This window comes from Anomaloglossus baeobatrachus, chromosome 10 (assembly GCF_048569485.1).
Source record: "Anomaloglossus baeobatrachus isolate aAnoBae1 chromosome 10, aAnoBae1.hap1, whole genome shotgun sequence".
Lineage (NCBI taxonomy): Eukaryota > Metazoa > Chordata > Amphibia > Anura > Aromobatidae > Anomaloglossus > Anomaloglossus baeobatrachus.
Window position 1 is genome coordinate 209886844 of NC_134362.1, and position 17910 is coordinate 209904753.

At 53.4% G+C, this 17910-nt stretch overlaps 2 protein-coding genes across 2 annotated transcripts in view; one reads left to right on the plus strand and one right to left on the minus strand.

Moving 5' to 3' along the window:
- LOC142254884 (meckelin-like) overlaps positions 1-12995 on the plus strand; it is a 42582-nt gene extending 29587 nt beyond the window's left edge. Inside the window, 7 exon segments of the mRNA XM_075326233.1 lie at positions 960-1076; positions 1201-1317; positions 1446-1550; positions 11068-11170; positions 11804-11893; positions 11896-11945; positions 12447-12995. Coding sequence (XP_075182348.1) covers positions 960-1076; positions 1201-1317; positions 1446-1550; positions 11068-11170; positions 11804-11893; positions 11896-11945; positions 12447-12527 — 663 coding nt within the window. The 3' untranslated portion in view covers positions 12528-12995.
- A 178-nt stretch (positions 12996-13173) lies between these two features.
- Positions 13174-17910, minus strand: part of CIBAR2 (CBY1 interacting BAR domain containing 2) — a 31413-nt gene continuing 26676 nt past the window's right edge. The window contains exons 7-9 of the mRNA XM_075326234.1: positions 16309-16422; positions 16104-16205; positions 13174-14308 (exon numbers count right to left, since the gene is read on the minus strand). Coding sequence (XP_075182349.1) covers positions 14189-14308; positions 16104-16205; positions 16309-16422 — 336 coding nt within the window. The 3' untranslated portion in view covers positions 13174-14188. The remainder of the gene's footprint in view (positions 14309-16103; positions 16206-16308; positions 16423-17910) is intronic.

Genomic DNA, 17910 nt, shown 5'->3' on the forward strand with positions numbered 1-17910 from the left:
TGTATACAGAGATACATGATAATATCCTGTCTGCAGCCACCACTAGGGGGAGCTCCCTGTATACAGAGATACATGATAACATCCTGTCTGCAGCCACCACTAGGGGCAGCTCCCTGTATACAGAGATACATGATAAGATCCTGTCTGCAGCCACCACTAGGGGGAGCTCCCTGTATACAGAGATACATGATAAGATCCTGTCTGCAGCCACCACTAGGGGGAGATCCCTGTATACAGAGATACATGATAAGATCCTGTCTGCAGTCACCACTAGGGGGAGCTCCCTGTATACAGAGATACATGATAAGATCCTGTCTGCAGCCACCACTAGGGGGAGCTCCCTGTATACAGAGACACATGATAAGATCCTGTCTGCAGCCACCACTAGGGGGAGCTCCCTGTATACAGAGATACATGATAAGATCCTGTCTGCAGCCACCACTAGGGGGAGCTCCCTGTATACAGAGATACATGATAAGGTCCTGTCTGCAGCCACCACTAGGGGGAGCTCCCTGTATACAGAGATACATGATAATATCCTGTCTGCAGCCACCACTAGGGGGAGCTCCCTGTATACAGAGATACATGATAAGATCCTGTCTGCAGCCACCACTAGGGGGAGCTCCCTGTATACAGAGACACATGATAAGATCCTGTCTGCAGCCACCACTAGGGGGAGCTCCCTGTATACAGAGATACATGATAAGATCCTGTCTGCAGCCACCACTAGGGGGAGCTCCCTGTATACAGAGATACATGATAAGGTCCTGTCTGCAGCCACCACTAGGGGGAGCTCCCTGTATACAGAGATACATGATAATATCCTGTCTGCAGCCACCACTAGGGGGAGCTCCCTGTATACAGAGATACATGATAAGATCCTGTCTGCAGCCACCACTAGGGGGAGCTCCCTGTATACAGAGATACATGATGTATGGTGTATGTGATATTTTCGGCAGGTTTCCGTTTTCATCCTGACGCACAGGTGTTACGGATATTACATACACGGGCGGTCGGTGCATGGACTGGCAGACGTCAGTATGGAGACGATGCTGGATCACCTGCGTAAAGAAGAGGTCAGTGCGATCATTGGAGAACCCTGTGATTTATAGTCCGCAGTCATGTGATCTGATTAGCCCAATCAGCAGGGCGGCTGGAATCCTTGTCCAATCAGACGGTGGCTTATTGTCCCTCTTGCAGGAGAACCTGTGTTCTCTGCGGGGGCTGGAGCCCGGCTCGGAGCTGCAGACATTTGAGTTGCTCCTGAGCGAGCGGGTGCGGGAGCAGTATGAGAAGATCATGCAGCCGCTGATGGAGGTAAAGGACCTGACTGCGGGCGCCAGTATATGAGGGGTGCACGGATCTTATAGGGGTGCTGGGGGTCTGGATTATTCACATTTCTGACTGCAGTTTGGGCTCCTGATGCTGAATCCTTTGTGTTTCAGGGTCCCAGGGGCCCGAAAGGGGGAAACGAAAAGAACCCGATGTTACAGCAAAGGATAAAAACCTATTACACCATTAACCGCTTCCTGTCCTGCTTCCTGGAGCACGTGAGCTGACGCTTTACATTTCTATTCATCGTGTTAACGGGGTCACATTGTGTTATTATGGTGGGGGGTGGAAAGGCCGGGGGGTCTCCGCTTCATGTAAATCACGTACAGCTTTACACTTTATTTTACAGCTTTTACATTTTCAAGATCTCTGCTTGCTGCCAGCGAATGGGAACTTTCATGTTTACAGTCTCCGAGGGAAAACGCATCCTGACGGAAGAGTGGCAATGGGTCCACATTGTAACAACCCCTCTGCTGTGACAAGCATGAATGTTACTATTCAGTGTCTGCAAGCAGAGGATTAGAAGAGGATGAGGATTTAAAAAAAATAAATAATAATAAAAGCAAATAATAATAAATCTTTTGTAGATGTTTATAAACTAAACAAGGAAAAAGTAAAATAAACCAGAAGGTAATAAAGGTGGTGGTGAGAAGGTGCCTGGGTATTAACACCCCCGTATGTAACATGCCCATATATAACACCCCCGTATGTAACATGCCCATATATAACACCCCCGTATGTAACATGCCCATATATAACACCCCCGTATGTAACATGCCCATATATAACACCCCCGTATGTAACATGCCCGTATATAACACCCCCGTATGTAACATGCCCATATATAACACCCCCGTATGTAACATGCCCATATATAACACCCCCGTATGTAACATGCCCATATATAACACCCCCGTATGTAACATGCCCATATATAACACCCCCGTATGTAACATGCCCGTATATAACACCCCCGTATGTAACATGCCCGTATATAACACCCCCGTATGTAACATGCCCGTATATAACACCCCCGTATGTAACATGCCCATATATAAAACCCCCGTATGTAACATGCCCATATATAACACCCCCGTATGTAACATGCCCATATATAACACCCCCGTATGTAACATGCCCATATATAACACCCCCGTATGTAACATGCCCATATATAACACCCCCGTATGTAACATGCCCATATATAACACCCCCGTATGTAACATGCCCATATATAAAACCCCCGTATGTAACATGCCCATATATAACACCCCCGTATGTAACATGCCCATATATAACACCCCCGTATGTAACATGCCCATATATAACACCCCCGTATGTAACATGCCCGTATATAACACCCCCGTATGTAACATGCCCGTATATAACACCCCCGTATGTAACATGCCCGTATATAACACCCCCGTATGTAACATGCCCATATATAACACCCCCGTATGTAACATGCCCATATATAACACCCCCGTATGTAACATGCCCATATATAACACCCCCGTATGTAACATGCCCATATATAACACCCCCGTATGTAACATGCCCATATATAACACCCCCGTATGTAACATGCCCATATATAACACCCCCGTATGTAACATGCCCGTATATAACACCCCTGTATGTAACATGCCCGTATATAACACCCCCGTATATAACATGCCCATATATACCATCCCCTGTGTATAACACCCCCGTATATACCATGCCCTGTATATATCAAACAAGCACCCTGTGAGGTAAATCCGGAGATATGACGATAAATCATGACATTCAAGTCATGTCAGGAAGCCCTCTCCTGGTGTCACTACCCCCTTCCCTTCACACAACTGGTTTAGCAACAAATCCATGGCCATGTCCTGTGATATGGAAATTAGGTGGCTTTAGGACAATGGACACAGGATGACTCCCTGCCGTCACCCTGTAGTAGGAGCTGCTAGCTAGTTAGCAAGGCTATGGAAATAGCCAGACAGAACGACTCCAGTAAAAAATGGTTCATATCTCGCAAGCCATATTTCCGATAAATATGGCAACCATAAAAATGGTGTCTCCGCATGTGGACGATGCCGGCACCCCCTTTTTATGGGAACAGGACATTGGGAAATGCCCCAGGCGTGATATCAGCCAATGGGGAACTGGCAGACAGGTCATGAGTCCCCTCGTTCTGTAGCTAAATTCATAACTGTCACAATGAGAGCATTGGCGTCTGCCTACGACGCTCCCAGGCAAAGTTATAGCCAAAATCCCCTTTGCTGGATAATTCTGATCCATGCAGGGGGAGTGGCAGTGCTTCCCTGTGAGGTCACTAAGGTAGGAGGGGACCTGGATCTGCCCAGGTTGATAACCCTACTTCGGCCATTTTCCAGCGTTCTTCTGCTCGGGGGCCTGGTTGGGAAAGACCTGTGAGGAAGAATCCTAGAAACCTGGTCTACAGCGCCCCGCTGTGGCCAGACACACAAGGTAACTGATGTAATTGTATACCTGTTTGTAACCCATGCTTTATCTGTAACTGTACTCTGACATAACTGTATATTCTGTAGATTCCCTATTGTATATATTGTAGTTTCTAGTGTGCTTTAGGCGATTAAATTATATAATTAATCTTGGGCTGTTCTGTTATCTCGATCTTGAATCCCACGTCTGTGTGTTCGGCTAATAGTTACCGTAAATCGGTTGGTGGCAGCGAGTTGTGCCAAGGATTATTGTGGGGAGGCCAGTGAGATTCGGGAAGATATTATATATTCCGCCCGCGGAGGTCGGGGGAATATATACCTTACTCTCACCGGGGACCCTTCCATAATCGGCATAAGTAGTATAGCGGCCTCCTTGCTTATTGTCGGGCAATTCCATAATTGGCCTGACTATAAGAGGGGCGCTAGAGAGCGCGTCACGTGCTCTGTCTGTCGGTCGGGAGGTATAAAGTAGGGGTGACCCCCACTTGTTACCCCCCGATTGTGACGTACTGGTAGCCAGCGCGGGGGATTTCTGAGTGACCCCCCCGGTGGTTTGTGACATATTGGTGGCATAGCGGTGGGATCGAGATAATAGTGTGTGTGAGTGTGAGACCCATACTCCCAGACACTAAAGACTGCCTGCAGCAGCTGTGGCTGCTGGGGTCTTCAGACTAGCTCAACACTAGAGTGTCAGAGTGCAGATACTGTAAGGTGTGTGGAGGCATCAGGTGTCAGTTCTGTGTCAGTGACCAAAAGTCTGCAAGAATGGCTGATGGCACCAGGAGCAGAGCTATGCAACTGGCCAATGCTAAAGCAGGAGCCGAAGAGAGGGAGGACGGTGCTGTGGGCAGTAATGAGGAGGTTGTCCACGAGCCCTCCAGGAGCTCGACGCCAGAAAACCGTTCTGCAGAGGACAGCGCACAAGCTGGCAATTATGGACAAGATGAGGAGCAGCTCACCCAAGGGTCCTCAACGAGCCAGATGCCAGCCCTCCGCTCTGCAATGGACAGTGAATCACCAGGCTCCGCAGCGGGCCGCAGATCACCACGTGCCATTCCACCGAGCCTGGGAGGCTCGGATAGCCTTCTTCAAATGGCTATGGCCCTTCTCCAGGCTGGAGACCAGGAGGGCTACAAGGGACTCCTGGCAGAGCGCAGGGCAGAGCGGCAAGCAGCGCGTGAGGCTGAGGCTGCGGAGCGGCAGGCAGCGCGTGAAGAGCGCCAGGCAGAGCGTGACTACCAGCTGCAGCTAGCTCAGCTCCGGCCCTCATCAGCCACACGTGACCTTCAAGACACCAAACTTCCAAAGGTCCGTGTTGAGGACTTCCCAGTGCTGGAGAAGGATGGAGACTTGGACTCTTTCTTGACTGCTTTTGAACGGACTTGCTTGCAGCACCATCTGAACAAGGACCAGTGGGCCAAATACCTGACCCCCCGTTTAAGGGGTAAGGCCCTGGATATCCTTGGGGACTTGCCTGCTGAGGCAGATCAGGGCTACGACACCATCAAGCGGGCCCTGATCCAACAGTACAACCTCACCCCGGAGTCCTACCGCAAGAAGTTCCGGAGCCTACAGAAGGGACCAAAGGACTCCTGGGCTGACCACCGGCGGGCACTTGCCCGAGCTGCCGACCACTGGACCCAAGGCCTGCAGCTTTCCACCGGACCGGAGATCCTGGACTTGTTCATCACGGAGCAACTCTTGTGGAACTGCCCTGAGGATCTCCGCCAGTTCATCCGAGACCAGAAGCCAAAGGGGTCCACGGCTACAGCTGCCCTGGCCGATGACTACACCAACAATCGGGCCCCTGAGGCCAGGAGAGCAGCCACCAGCAGCACCTGGAGAGGGGGTAAGATGAACTCTGCGACTGCCCCACCTGCCCCTAGACTGCAGGGGGTGTCCCCCTCAACTCCCCTCTCCAGGCCCGTGGCAGAGCCAAGACGGGGCCACCAGTGCAACCTACCTGGACACTTCAAGGCCATGTGCCCTCAGCGTCCCAAGGCCCCGGCTCCGTCCCCGTCCCAAGGGCCGCCCAAGGTGTATTGTGTGGGTGGGGGTGGTGGTAGGTCCCTGGACAGCTTCCAACCTGTCACCGTCGGCCGGTCTGTGACCATAGGACTGCGAGACAGCGCCTCGGAGGTGACTCTGGTGCGGCCTGAGATGGTGTCCCCCCAAGACTTGATCCCTGGAAAAACCCTCGCTGTCTCCGGGATTGGAGGCACTGACCCGGCGCTGCCTGTTGCTGACATTTATGTGGACTGGGGCGCAGGGCGGGGGGTGAGGGAGGTGGGGGTAACTGATCGGATCCCTGCAAACGTGCTACTTGGGACAGATTTGGGGCAGATAACCTCCCAGTTTGGGCCCCAACCAAGGGCTGAACCTTCAGCCCGTACTGACATGCCTCCGGACAATGTTAATGTGTTATCTATGAATGATGTAAGGGAGGAGGGAGTGAACTCTGATATTTCTGCTTGCATAGACACCATAGACACACACACAGCTGCAGCTGTGACAGGAGGGGAGGGGGTCAGAGAAAGGTGTGACAATGCCTCTACAAGTAATCAGCCTGTGAGCTGGGATCTGTTGCCCTCTGCAGGGATAAGCAGAGAGCAGGGTGCTGCAGGGGGAGGACCAGTGTGTGGGGTGGGGGCTACCACAGCAAATGTGGGGTTCCCAGAGATTTCACAGCGGGGTTCTGTTGCTGCAGGAGGGGAACAGGCAGGTGAGATTGGGGCCGGTCCAGGAGCGGAAGTGCTCCCAGGTAAGATCTCGGTGCATGGTTCCCCCACAACCGGGGTGTCAGGAAGCCAGGTAGGTCTGCCTGAACCGGCGACTTGGTCAGGAACGGAGGAGGAGCAGGCACGACCCACGGTCGCAGCGGCTGTGGCCGCTGTCACCCGCAGTGGGAGTGCTGGAAGCCAAGGGGCCTCCCGGAGGTCCGATAGCTCTTCCCCTTCTGACCAAGTGGCAGCCGAGTCAGGTGGAGGCCAGGACACAGGTCCCGGGGTACTGACTGAAGATGTGACAGTCTCGTCGATTCTGGCCACATCTAGTCAGGGGTTTCAGGCAGCGTTAGAAGCTGACGACAGCCTGAAAGCTCTTAAGGAGCAGGCGGCACAGCCTCTCTCGGACTCGGACCCGGAGCGAGTGGTCTGGGACCAAGGACGGCTGTACCTGGCCACGGTCCAGCAGGGTTCACCGGAGGCGTGGCCCAGGGACCGACAGTTGGTGGTACCCTATCCGTTCCGGACGGAGTTGTTGCGGATCGCACATGAGATTCCGATGGCCGGACACCTAGGGATCGCTAAGACCAAGGCCAGGTTAAACCAGCATTTCTACTGGCCAAAAATGGGGGCCGATGTGGCTGCCTACTGCCGTTCGTGTGAAACCTGTCAGAGAGTGGGGAAGGCGGGGCCACGCCCCAAAGCCCCACTAGTATCTCTGCCAATCATCGATGAGCCTTTCAGGAGGGTGGCTGTGGATCTGGTCGGCCCGCTGGCCATCCCCAGCAGCTCCGGGAAACGCTTCCTACTGACGGTAGTGGACTATGCCACCCGGTACCCAGAAGCAGTGGCCTTGTCGTCCATTCGGGCTGACAAGGTGGCCACCGCATTGCTGGAGATTTTCTCCCGAGTGGGTTTTCCCCAGGAAATGCTCACTGACCGGGGGACCCAATTCATGTCCCAGCTGATGGAGGCCCTCTGTAAGCAAGTCCAGGTGCGACATCTGGTGGCCAGCCCGTACCATCCACAGACTAATGGCCTGTGCGAGCGGTTCAATGGCACCTTAAAGCAGATGCTTAAGATGTTGGTCGACTCCCATGGGCGTGACTGGGAGCGGTATCTCCCACACCTGTTATTTGCTTACCGGGAGGTTCCACAGGCCTCAACAGGATTCTCACCGTTTGAGCTCCTGTACGGGCGACGTGTGCGGGGCCCCCTGGCTCTGGTGAAAGAGGCTTGGGAAGGGGATTTGGCCACCCCTGGAGTGTCGGTTATCGAGTATGTCATGCGCTTCCGGGACAAAATGCAGGCCTTGACGCAACTGGTACACGACAATATGGCTCAAGCCCAGGCCGATCAGAAGCGTTGGTACGACCAGAACGCTTGTGAGAGGACCTACCAAGTGGGTCAAAAGGTGTGGGTACTGGTCCCCGTACCACAGGACAAGCTTCAGGCAGCCTGGGAAGGCCCATACCTCGTGTACCAGCAGCTCAACCCTGTGACGTACCTGGTCACCCTGGACCCTGCCCGTGGAAGGCGGAAGCCCTTCCATGTGAACATGATGAAGGCACATCATGAGCGGGAGGCATGTGCGCTCCCCGTGTGCAACCTGCCCGAGGAGGGAGAAGCGGAAACCCTCTTGGATATGCTAGCCCAGGTTAGGGCAGGCGGATCCATTGAGGATGTGGAGGTTGGCCACCAGCTCTTGGAGGACCAACGGTCCCAGCTGTGGGCCACCCTACACCCCTTCCGGGGGTTGTTTACCAACCAGCCCGGAAGGACTGACTTGGCTGTCCATCACGTGGACACTGGGGATCATCCCCCGATCCGGCGTTCAGCATATCGGGTCTCCCTGGAGGTGCAGCAACACATGCGCCAGGAGATTGACGAGATGCTGGAGCTGGGGGTGATCCAGGCATCCAACAGCGCTTGGGCCTCGCCTGTAGTCCTCGTCCCTAAGAAGGACCGAACCACTCGGTTCTGCGTGGACTACAGGGGGCTCAATGCTGTCACGGTCGCCGATGCGTACCCAATGCCACGCATCGATGACCTGCTCGATCAGTTGGCCGGGGCTCAGTACCTGACCATCATGGACCTGAGCCGGGGATATTGGCAGATCCCCCTGACTCGCAAGGCCAGGGAACGCTCTGCCTTTATTACCCCATTTGGACTGTACGAGTCCACGGTGATGCCATTCGGGATGAGGAATGCCCCTGCCACTTTCCAGCGGATGGTCAACACCCTGCTCAAGGGACTTGAAGGGTACGCGGCCGCGTACCTGGATGACATTGCCGTCTTCAGTCCCACCTGGGAAGATCACTTAGAGCATCTAGCACAGGTGCTCAGGCGGATCCACCGGGCAGGTTTGACCATCAAGCCGGGAAAGTGTCAGCTGGCCATGAGCGAGGTCCAGTACCTCGGTCACCGGGTAGGTGGGAGAACCCTGAAGCCCGAGCCTGAGAAGGTGGAAGCCATCGCATCCTGGCCCACCCCCAGGACCAAGAAGCAGGTGATGTCCTTCTTGGGGACCGCTGGGTACTATAGGAGGTTTGTTCCATGCTATAGTAGCCTGGCAAAGCCCTTGACGGACCTCACCAAGAAGAAGCTGCCCTCTGCAGTCGATTGGACAATGGACTGCGAGACAGCCTTCCGGGCCCTAAAGGACGCCCTGTCCAGCCCGCCCGTGCTACAGGCAGCCGACTTCACGCGGCCGTTTGTAGTACAGACCGACGCCAGTGACTTCGGCCTCGGTGCGGTGCTCAGCCAGGTGGACTCTGCGAGCCAAGAGCACCCAGTCTTGTACCTGAGCAGGAAGCTGTTACCAAGGGAAGTTGCCTATTCCACGATGGAGAAGGAGTGCCTGGCCATAGTGTGGGCCCTGCAGCGTCTGCAACCCTATCTATACGGGCGCCACTTCATCGTGGAGACGGACCACAATCCCCTCAGCTGGTTGCACACCGTCTCTGGGACGAATGGGCGATTGTTGCGATGGAGCCTTGCGCTCCAGCAATACAACTTCACCATTCGCCACAAAAGGGGCCGTGACCACGGTAACGCAGACGGGCTGTCCCGACAAGGAGAGGTCGCGGACGGGCGCACGGGGGAACACCGGAGTGTGCTGCCCCCTAGCGCCCTCAAAAGGGGGGAGGTGTGAGGTAAATCCGGAGATATGACGATAAATCATGACATTCAAGTCATGTCAGGAAGCCCTCTCCTGGTGTCACTACCCCCTTCCCTTCACACAACTGGTTTAGCAACAAATCCATGGCCATGTCCTGTGATATGGAAATTAGGTGGCTTTAGGACAATGGACACAGGATGACTCCCTGCCGTCACCCTGTAGTAGGAGCTGCTAGCTAGTTAGCAAGGCTATGGAAATAGCCAGACAGAACGACTCCAGTAAAAAATGGTTCATATCTCGCAAGCCATATTTCCGATAAATATGGCAACCATAAAAATGGTGTCTCCGCATGTGGACGATGCCGGCACCCCCTTTTTATGGGAACAGGACATTGGGAAATGCCCCAGGCGTGATATCAGCCAATGGGGAACTGGCAGACAGGTCATGAGTCCCCTCGTTCTGTAGCTAAATTCATAACTGTCACAATGAGAGCATTGGCGTCTGCCTACGACGCTCCCAGGCAAAGTTATAGCCAAAATCCCCTTTGCTGGATAATTCTGATCCATGCAGGGGGAGTGGCAGTGCTTCCCTGTGAGGTCACTAAGGTAGGAGGGGACCTGGATCTGCCCAGGTTGATAACCCTACTTCGGCCATTTTCCAGCGTTCTTCTGCTCGGGGGCCTGGTTGGGAAAGACCTGTGAGGAAGAATCCTAGAAACCTGGTCTACAGCGCCCCGCTGTGGCCAGACACACAAGGTAACTGATGTAATTGTATACCTGTTTGTAACCCATGCTTTATCTGTAACTGTACTCTGACATAACTGTATATTCTGTAGATTCCCTATTGTATATATTGTAGTTTCTAGTGTGCTTTAGGCGATTAAATTATATAATTAATCTTGGGCTGTTCTGTTATCTCGATCTTGAATCCCACGTCTGTGTGTTCGGCTAATAGTTACCGTAAATCGGTTGGTGGCAGCGAGTTGTGCCAAGGATTATTGTGGGGAGGCCAGTGAGATTCGGGAAGATATTATATATTCCGCCCGCGGAGGTCGGGGGAATATATACCTTACTCTCACCGGGGACCCTTCCATAATCGGCATAAGTAGTATAGCGGCCTCCTTGCTTATTGTCGGGCAATTCCATAATTGGCCTGACTATAAGAGGGGCGCTAGAGAGCGCGTCACGTGCTCTGTCTGTCGGTCGGGAGGTATAAAGTAGGGGTGACCCCCACTTGTTACCCCCCGATTGTGACGTACTGGTAGCCAGCGCGGGGGATTTCTGAGTGACCCCCCCGGTGGTTTGTGACACACCCTCTTATAAAACACTCCCATATAGAAGACGTCCGTATATAATGTCCCTGTATATGGCACCCCCATATATAACCCCCCCTGTATATAACCCTCCCTTCTGTGTCCCCGCAGGTCTATAAGGACATGGATTACACGGTGAAGGACAAGCTGTTCCTGGAGAGTGTCCTGGACATCGAGTTCCAGCAGCCGATCGACAAGTCTCTACTGTACAGCGGTGAGTGGACGGTGACGGCCGGTGCGCAGGATAATCTCCTTACAAGCTGTCATCCAGCTTTCCCAGAATCCTGACCAGCAGATCCGTCTCATCCTATACAATCAGGCCTTTGCTGCAGAATTTAGCATCCAGGAATCTGGGAACCTAATGTGAGAACTGTGACCCCACGACATGTGGGCGCCTGCTGGGAGTTGTAGTTTTACAGTTGGGTGAGCGGTGACAAAAATTATATAGAAAAACCTATCCTGGGTTTGTAGACGCCGGCCTCCGTGTGTAGACGCCGGCCTCCGTGTGTAGACGCCGGCCTCCGTGTGTAGACGCCGGCCTCCGCGTGTAGACGCCGGCCTCCGCGTGTAGACGCCGGCCTCCGCGTGTAGACGCCGGCCTCCGCGTGTAGACGCCGGCCTCCGCGTGTAGACGCCGGCCTCCGCGTGTAGACGCCGGCCTCCGCGTGTAGACGCCGGCCTCCGCGTGTAGACGCCGGCCTCCGCGTGTAGACGCCGGCCTCCGCGTGTAGACGCCGGCCTCCGTCTGTAGACCCTGGCCTCCGTCTGTAGACCCTGGCCTCCGTCTGTGCGGTTCTCCTGGATCACAACCCTCATCCTCCTGATGATTGTCCTCTTTCTATTGCAGACGATCGGTTCCGCTTCGGCCGCGCGCTCTTCTACAGTAACGAGCTGGCGCTGCTGCTCTTCGACACCCTCCTGTTCTGCGTCATTGATCTGGGACGCAGAGTTTCGTGCTGGCGACGATTATCACCTTCCTGGTGCAGACGGTGAGAGCCTCCTGTATCCGGCAGTCACTGGTCCAGATCTAAAGATGACTTTCATGGTGACAATAGGGGGCCTGAGGGTGTAAAAGCCTCCCCTGCCCCCGCCGTATACACTGATGGGGTCCAGGGGTCACACACTACACATAACTCCTGAGGCTCCAGCCAGAGAAATATTTTTTTTTCCCTATAGGCCTCTATGGGAGTCTGACAATATGCAGTTGTGATTTACAGTTGCTTATTATGGTGCAGACCCCTGTATAATGGAGACGCACCCCTGCTCCTGCCATACAAACTGATGGTGTCCTGGGGGGGGCTTCTTCAGGGGGTCACATACACAGACATCTGCATATAGGACACGCTTCCCTGCCCGCCGCCCGTACGGACAGGGCCTAAACCTCCAACATTAATCCAGACCCCATCTGAACGCTGCTCACGGGCTGTAACGTCTCCATGATTCTTATCTTAGCCGAAGTTATTGTCTTGTTTTTTCTCTCCAATTTGCAGTTTGTGAAGATTTTGCGATCAGAAATCGGAAAGAAAAATCTGTCCATGCAAACAATGGTGGAGGAAAACTTCCTGATATGAGCCGGCGGAGAGCAGCAGCCGCCGCCCGCAGAGAGCAGCAGCCGCCGCCCGCAGAGAGCAGCAGCCGCCGCCCGCAGAGAGCAGCAGCCGCCGCCCGCAGAGAGCAGCAGCCACCACCAGATACAGGAATCCTCCAGCACGATAGTATAATGTGATTTATTAATAATCTGTGTATATATAATTTTTTTTTGGAGGGGGTTTTTTAGCACCTTCCTACAGTGAAGCACAGCGGAGGCTCGTCCGCGATCATGAAGGGGTGATTCTGCAGGATCGGTGGCGTTTCGTGGTGAATTTGGAGAAGCCTCTCGTTATCAGTTTTGATCAGATCTTTGTTGTTTTATTTGTACACTTCACTCATGATCGGATTTTGCGCTGTGAGATGTGGGGTATCATTCGCCGCTCACACTTTCCCCCGAATGTCATTTTCTACTTTTGTGAATTTCATACAATAAATTATTTTTACACTTTTTCACTTTTCTCTCGTTATTGCACGATAAATGATCATTTTATTTCCATTTGATACAATAAATCTTTGTACACATTCACACTCGGCTGCGCTCCGCACTCGGCTGCGCTCCGCACTCGGCTGCTCTCCGCACTCGGCTGCGCTCCGCACTCGGCTCCCCGGCCGCCGGGATGTGTTATGGCAGACTGTAAACTTCTACAGCTGCCCCTCCCCTGCCCCTCGGAGGGCAGGAAGCCATTACTTTTGCGCCATGAGACATAATTCCATTCAGCGCCTTATTCCCAGACTAGAAAAATACACACAGAGCGTCCGCGAGGAACCGCCACATCCCTCCGAAAATAAACCCCCCCCTCTGATCTGCTGCGAGCGACGTACAGACCTCCGGCGCTGGCACCGGACGGATCTCCACAGGTCAGGAATCCGGAGTGCGAGGGATTCACGGAGGCCGCCCGGGTGTGATCAGATTACTCCACCAAACATCAAACCTACATATAATTTACAGAAAACGGCAAAATCCTCCAGTCACATTCAAAGCTGCGAAACGGAAGCGGCAGCCTGGAAACTGACGGCTGTGACGAATAATCGCCTTTTTCTATATCTCTGCTTGCTGTCAGTAAGTAGGAACATTCCTGCATCCAACATTGAACACTTGATACTTTTCACCGCTGAGGGTGTGTTACAATGTGTCCGGATACATTACATTTTGGCTGTTTTCATCACTCCTTATTCTAGCCCCGGGACCCCTGTGGCTCTGATAAACCAAACAGACCCCCACAAGATAGAAGAGGGGCTTTGGTCCTAAAAAGGCGTCTGTTTCATGGGGCCCCTGTGAAAACCTCTCGAATTACAGGCATTAGTCTGGAATCCAGAGGACGGTGAAGACTGGATACATTGTAACAAACCCTCTGCTGTGAATGCAAAACTTTTAATCATGACAAGAATTTTCCCATTCACTGACAGCAAGCCGAGATCTAAGAAAATGGATTAAAATTCAGATACGGTGAATAATTGCAGAACTTTACATCTAGGATTTTGCATAGAATTTCTTAGGGATCAGATCTGCCGGGATTTCCACGGTCAGCGCCGGAGTCTCTTCTGCGGCGGCGCGGTCCCTGGTATCGTCCAGTGATTGAATGTACAGTGTCGGCCATGATGTTATGGGTTCTTCCTCCGGGCAGCACCGCCAGCGCTCCGCTCATTTCCGCACTCTGGAATAATCCCGCTTCCTGTAGTCATCATCATCCTCCTCCGATTCCTCATCACTATCAGCCTCATCATCCACATGCTGCTGTCGCTGCAGGCTGCTCGCCAGGCTCTGCAACAGAGGAGCACAGCGGTACAACCCCCATCATGTCCTGCAAGTAACTCCACACATCAGGTCTCTAGTCACATCCAAAGCTGCATCCAGGATTCTGCTGGTTTCCACAGATCAGTGGGGTCTAGGTGCTCACACGGCACCGGTCACATCACACCACAGAAGATGAAGATTTAAAGACAACCAGTGATATATTTTTATTTTTTTTTATGCAGCTCTGGCTGTGACTGGAGTAGAAGACGCAATAGAGAGAATGAAGGAAAGAGGAGAAATATTCTCTACAGTATATACATTATATATATATTATACACACACACACTAATATAAACTATGCAGGGATTGTTGTTGTTCTTTGCATAGGAGCTGCGTACCCAAAACTAAAGATTGATTTTTTGCATTGAAGCAACAAACAGACAAAAAATGGAAACCCCAGCGTTTATAATTCCACAGAAGCTGCTGACGATCGGCCTCGCCCCCCAATATCGGCCCTGGTGGATGTGGCCGCACTCCACGCCGCCGCCGCCACTCGCTCAGGATTTCAATGGATCCGCTGATCTCCGGCCCTCAGCGTGTGAGCAGTAATTACACGCAGCGGGCGAGCCGCGGATCTGTCGCCTTCCCGCGTCTTCGTCCGCCTCTCACGACTTCACGCTGCGCGCTGATAATTCTTGGTGTCGTGTTTTTTTTTTAATTTCCTGAAACCCTTCTCAGTCACGGCGCGGTGACTCATGTGACGAGCGATCGTGCCGGGGGGATTATTATCGTCCGCAGGGGAAAAGTCAGGAAACGCACTCTGCTTTCTTTTCTGTTGCTGCTTCTTTATTAACCCTTCAATGGCTGCCGCTTGGAGTAAACCAGATCATCAAGATTGTGTGCTGGGTGACAACCTCTGCAGAAGCTGCCACGCACGAACAGTTGTCAGCCATCTTTCCCAGGCTCCTGAATGACAGCGCAGGATCACTTTATGGCCGGCACTGAGGGAGCTGTATTGGTGCCCATGGTGGTTCCAGTACTAAGTAGCTTTGCCTTTCAGGGGTCTAGGAAAGCTGAGTGCCACCCCTGGACCTGTAACATGGTTCTTTAAGGACTGAAGATGCAGCCTTTGTAATGGCTGCAATATTTATATTCACCCAGCTTTTCCAGGATCCTGCACTCACCCAGCTCTTCCAGGATCCTGCACTCACCCAGCTCTTCCAGGATCCTGCACTCACCCAGCTCTTCCAGGATCCTGCACTCACCCAGCTCTTCCAGGATCCTGCACTCACCCAACTCTTCCAGGATCCTGCACTCACCCAGCTCTTCCAGGATCCTGCACTCACCCAGCTCTTCCAGGATCCTGCACTCACCCAGCTCTTCCAGGATCCTGCACTCACCCAGCTCTTCCAGGATCCTGCACTCACCCAGCTCTTCCAGGATCCTGCACTCACCCAGCTCTTCCAGGATCCTGCACTCACCCAGCTTTTCCAGGATCCTGCACTCACCCAGCTCTTCCAGGATCCTGCACTCACCCAGCTTTTCCAGGATCCTGCACTCACCCAGCTTTTCCAGGATCCTGCACTCACCCAGCTCTCCCAGGATCCTGCACGGCTCTGTTCCTCTTTTTTCACCGGTATCACTTTTTATGACTCGGCCCATATTGCAGTTATCACACCAGCTGCCACCCAGCTCTCCCAGGATCCTGCACGGCTCTGTTCCTCTTATTCCGGTATCACTTTTTATGACTCGGCCCATATTGCAGTTATCACAGCAGCTGCCACCCAGCTCTCCCAGGAGTGGATATGTGCCCTCATCTTACCGTACTGCTCATGTGCCAGGTGGTGTTGGAGGAGACATTGGTGGCGGGGACGGGTCGGGCGTCCTGTGTCCCGGTGTTGATATGAATTTTTGACCGAAAATCCTGAAAAATGAAATAGATAAATGTCTACCTTCCTGAAATGTGGGGGAAGGGTCATCCCCAGCAGCTGGGAGTCCCCCCGTCTCACCCGACGGTCGCCCGTTACCTCCATATCTCTCTCCAGGTCGCAGTCCTGCAGGCCGTGGAAGGCGTTGGTGTAAACCTCCAGTGCTCGGGCGTGAAATATCATCTCCACCGTCAGGAAATCGGAAAAGATTTTCTATACAAATGAAACAAAAAGATTTCATACAATCCCCTTCTTGTCTGGTGAAGACCCCCGATCAGGGGCGTAACTAGAATCTCATGGGCATCAATGCAGAAGCTCCAGTGGGGCCCCAATTATTGCAAGTCCTTAATAGCCCTGGACATTTGGGGTCCCCTGGACGCTATGGCCGGGGGTGATTGCAGCCCCTGATAACGCCAGCTGTGCACAGACGGCACAATACAGATGCGGGATCAGTCATCACCGCCGTCCACAGATGCTATTCATCGAGCTCTGGCGGAATTCACTGACCCTCTCTGATGGATTCCCTAAGGCTAGGTTCACATTTCCGTTGTTTTGCGTCAGTCACATGCGTTGCTTGACGCTTGTGACTGATGCATTGTACAACGGATGACAAGAATAGAATTCATTGTCATGATAAAGCGGATTCCGTTGTAAAATGAAAGAGAAAACGATCAGCTGATCGCTCTCAAAAGCCGGCGGCCGGGAGATCAGCTGATCGCTCTTGAAAGCTGGCGGCCGGGAGATCAGCTGATCGCTCTCGAAAGCCGGCGGCCGGGAGATCAGCTGATCGCTCTCAAAAGCCGGCGGCCGGGAGATCAGCTGATCGCTATCAAAAGCCGGCGGCCGGGAGATCAGCTGATCGCTCTCAAAAGCCGGCGGCCGGGAGATCAGCTGATGGCTCTCAAAAGCCGGCGGCCGGGACATCAGCTGATGGCTGTCAAAAGTCGGCGTCTGGGAGATCAGCTGATCGCTCTCAAAAGCCGGCGGCCGGGAGATCAGCTGATGGCTCTCAAAAGCCGGCGGCCGGGACATCAGCTGATGGCTCTCAAAAGTCGGCGTCTGGGAGATCAGCTGATCGCTCTCAAAAGCCGGCAGCCAGGACATCAGCTGATCGCTCTCAAAAGCCGGCGGCCGGGAGATCAGCTGATCGCTCTCAAAAGTCGGCGTCTGGGAGATCAGCTGATCGCTCTCAAAACCCGGCGGCCGGGAGATCAGCTGATCGCTCTCAAAAGCCGGCCGCCGGGAGATCAGCTGATCGCTATCAAAAGCCGGCCGCCGGGAGATCAGCTGATTGCTCTCAAAAGCCGGCAGCCGGGAGATCAGCTAATCGGTCTCAAAAGCCGGTGGCCGGGAGATCAGCTGATCGCTATCAAAAGCCGGCGGCCGGGAGATCAGCTGATCGCTCTCAAAAGCCGGCGGCCGGGAGATCAGCTGATCGTTCGGCCGCCGAGAGAGAGAGACATTCATTTGAATGATTAAACACAAGATTTGAGCATGCGCAGTGAAAACATAAGGATTCCGCTGCGCAAAAAACGTTACTCTCTGCGTTCCTGCCGCCCAATGGTCAGTTGTTCCACGACTGATCAGTCGCGCTGCGGATGCAACGCAAGGGCATCAGTCACAATCCGCCGCTCATACAAGTCTATGGGAAACAACAGAATCCTCCAAACGGAATGCGCTGTTTACCACAGTGGCGGATTG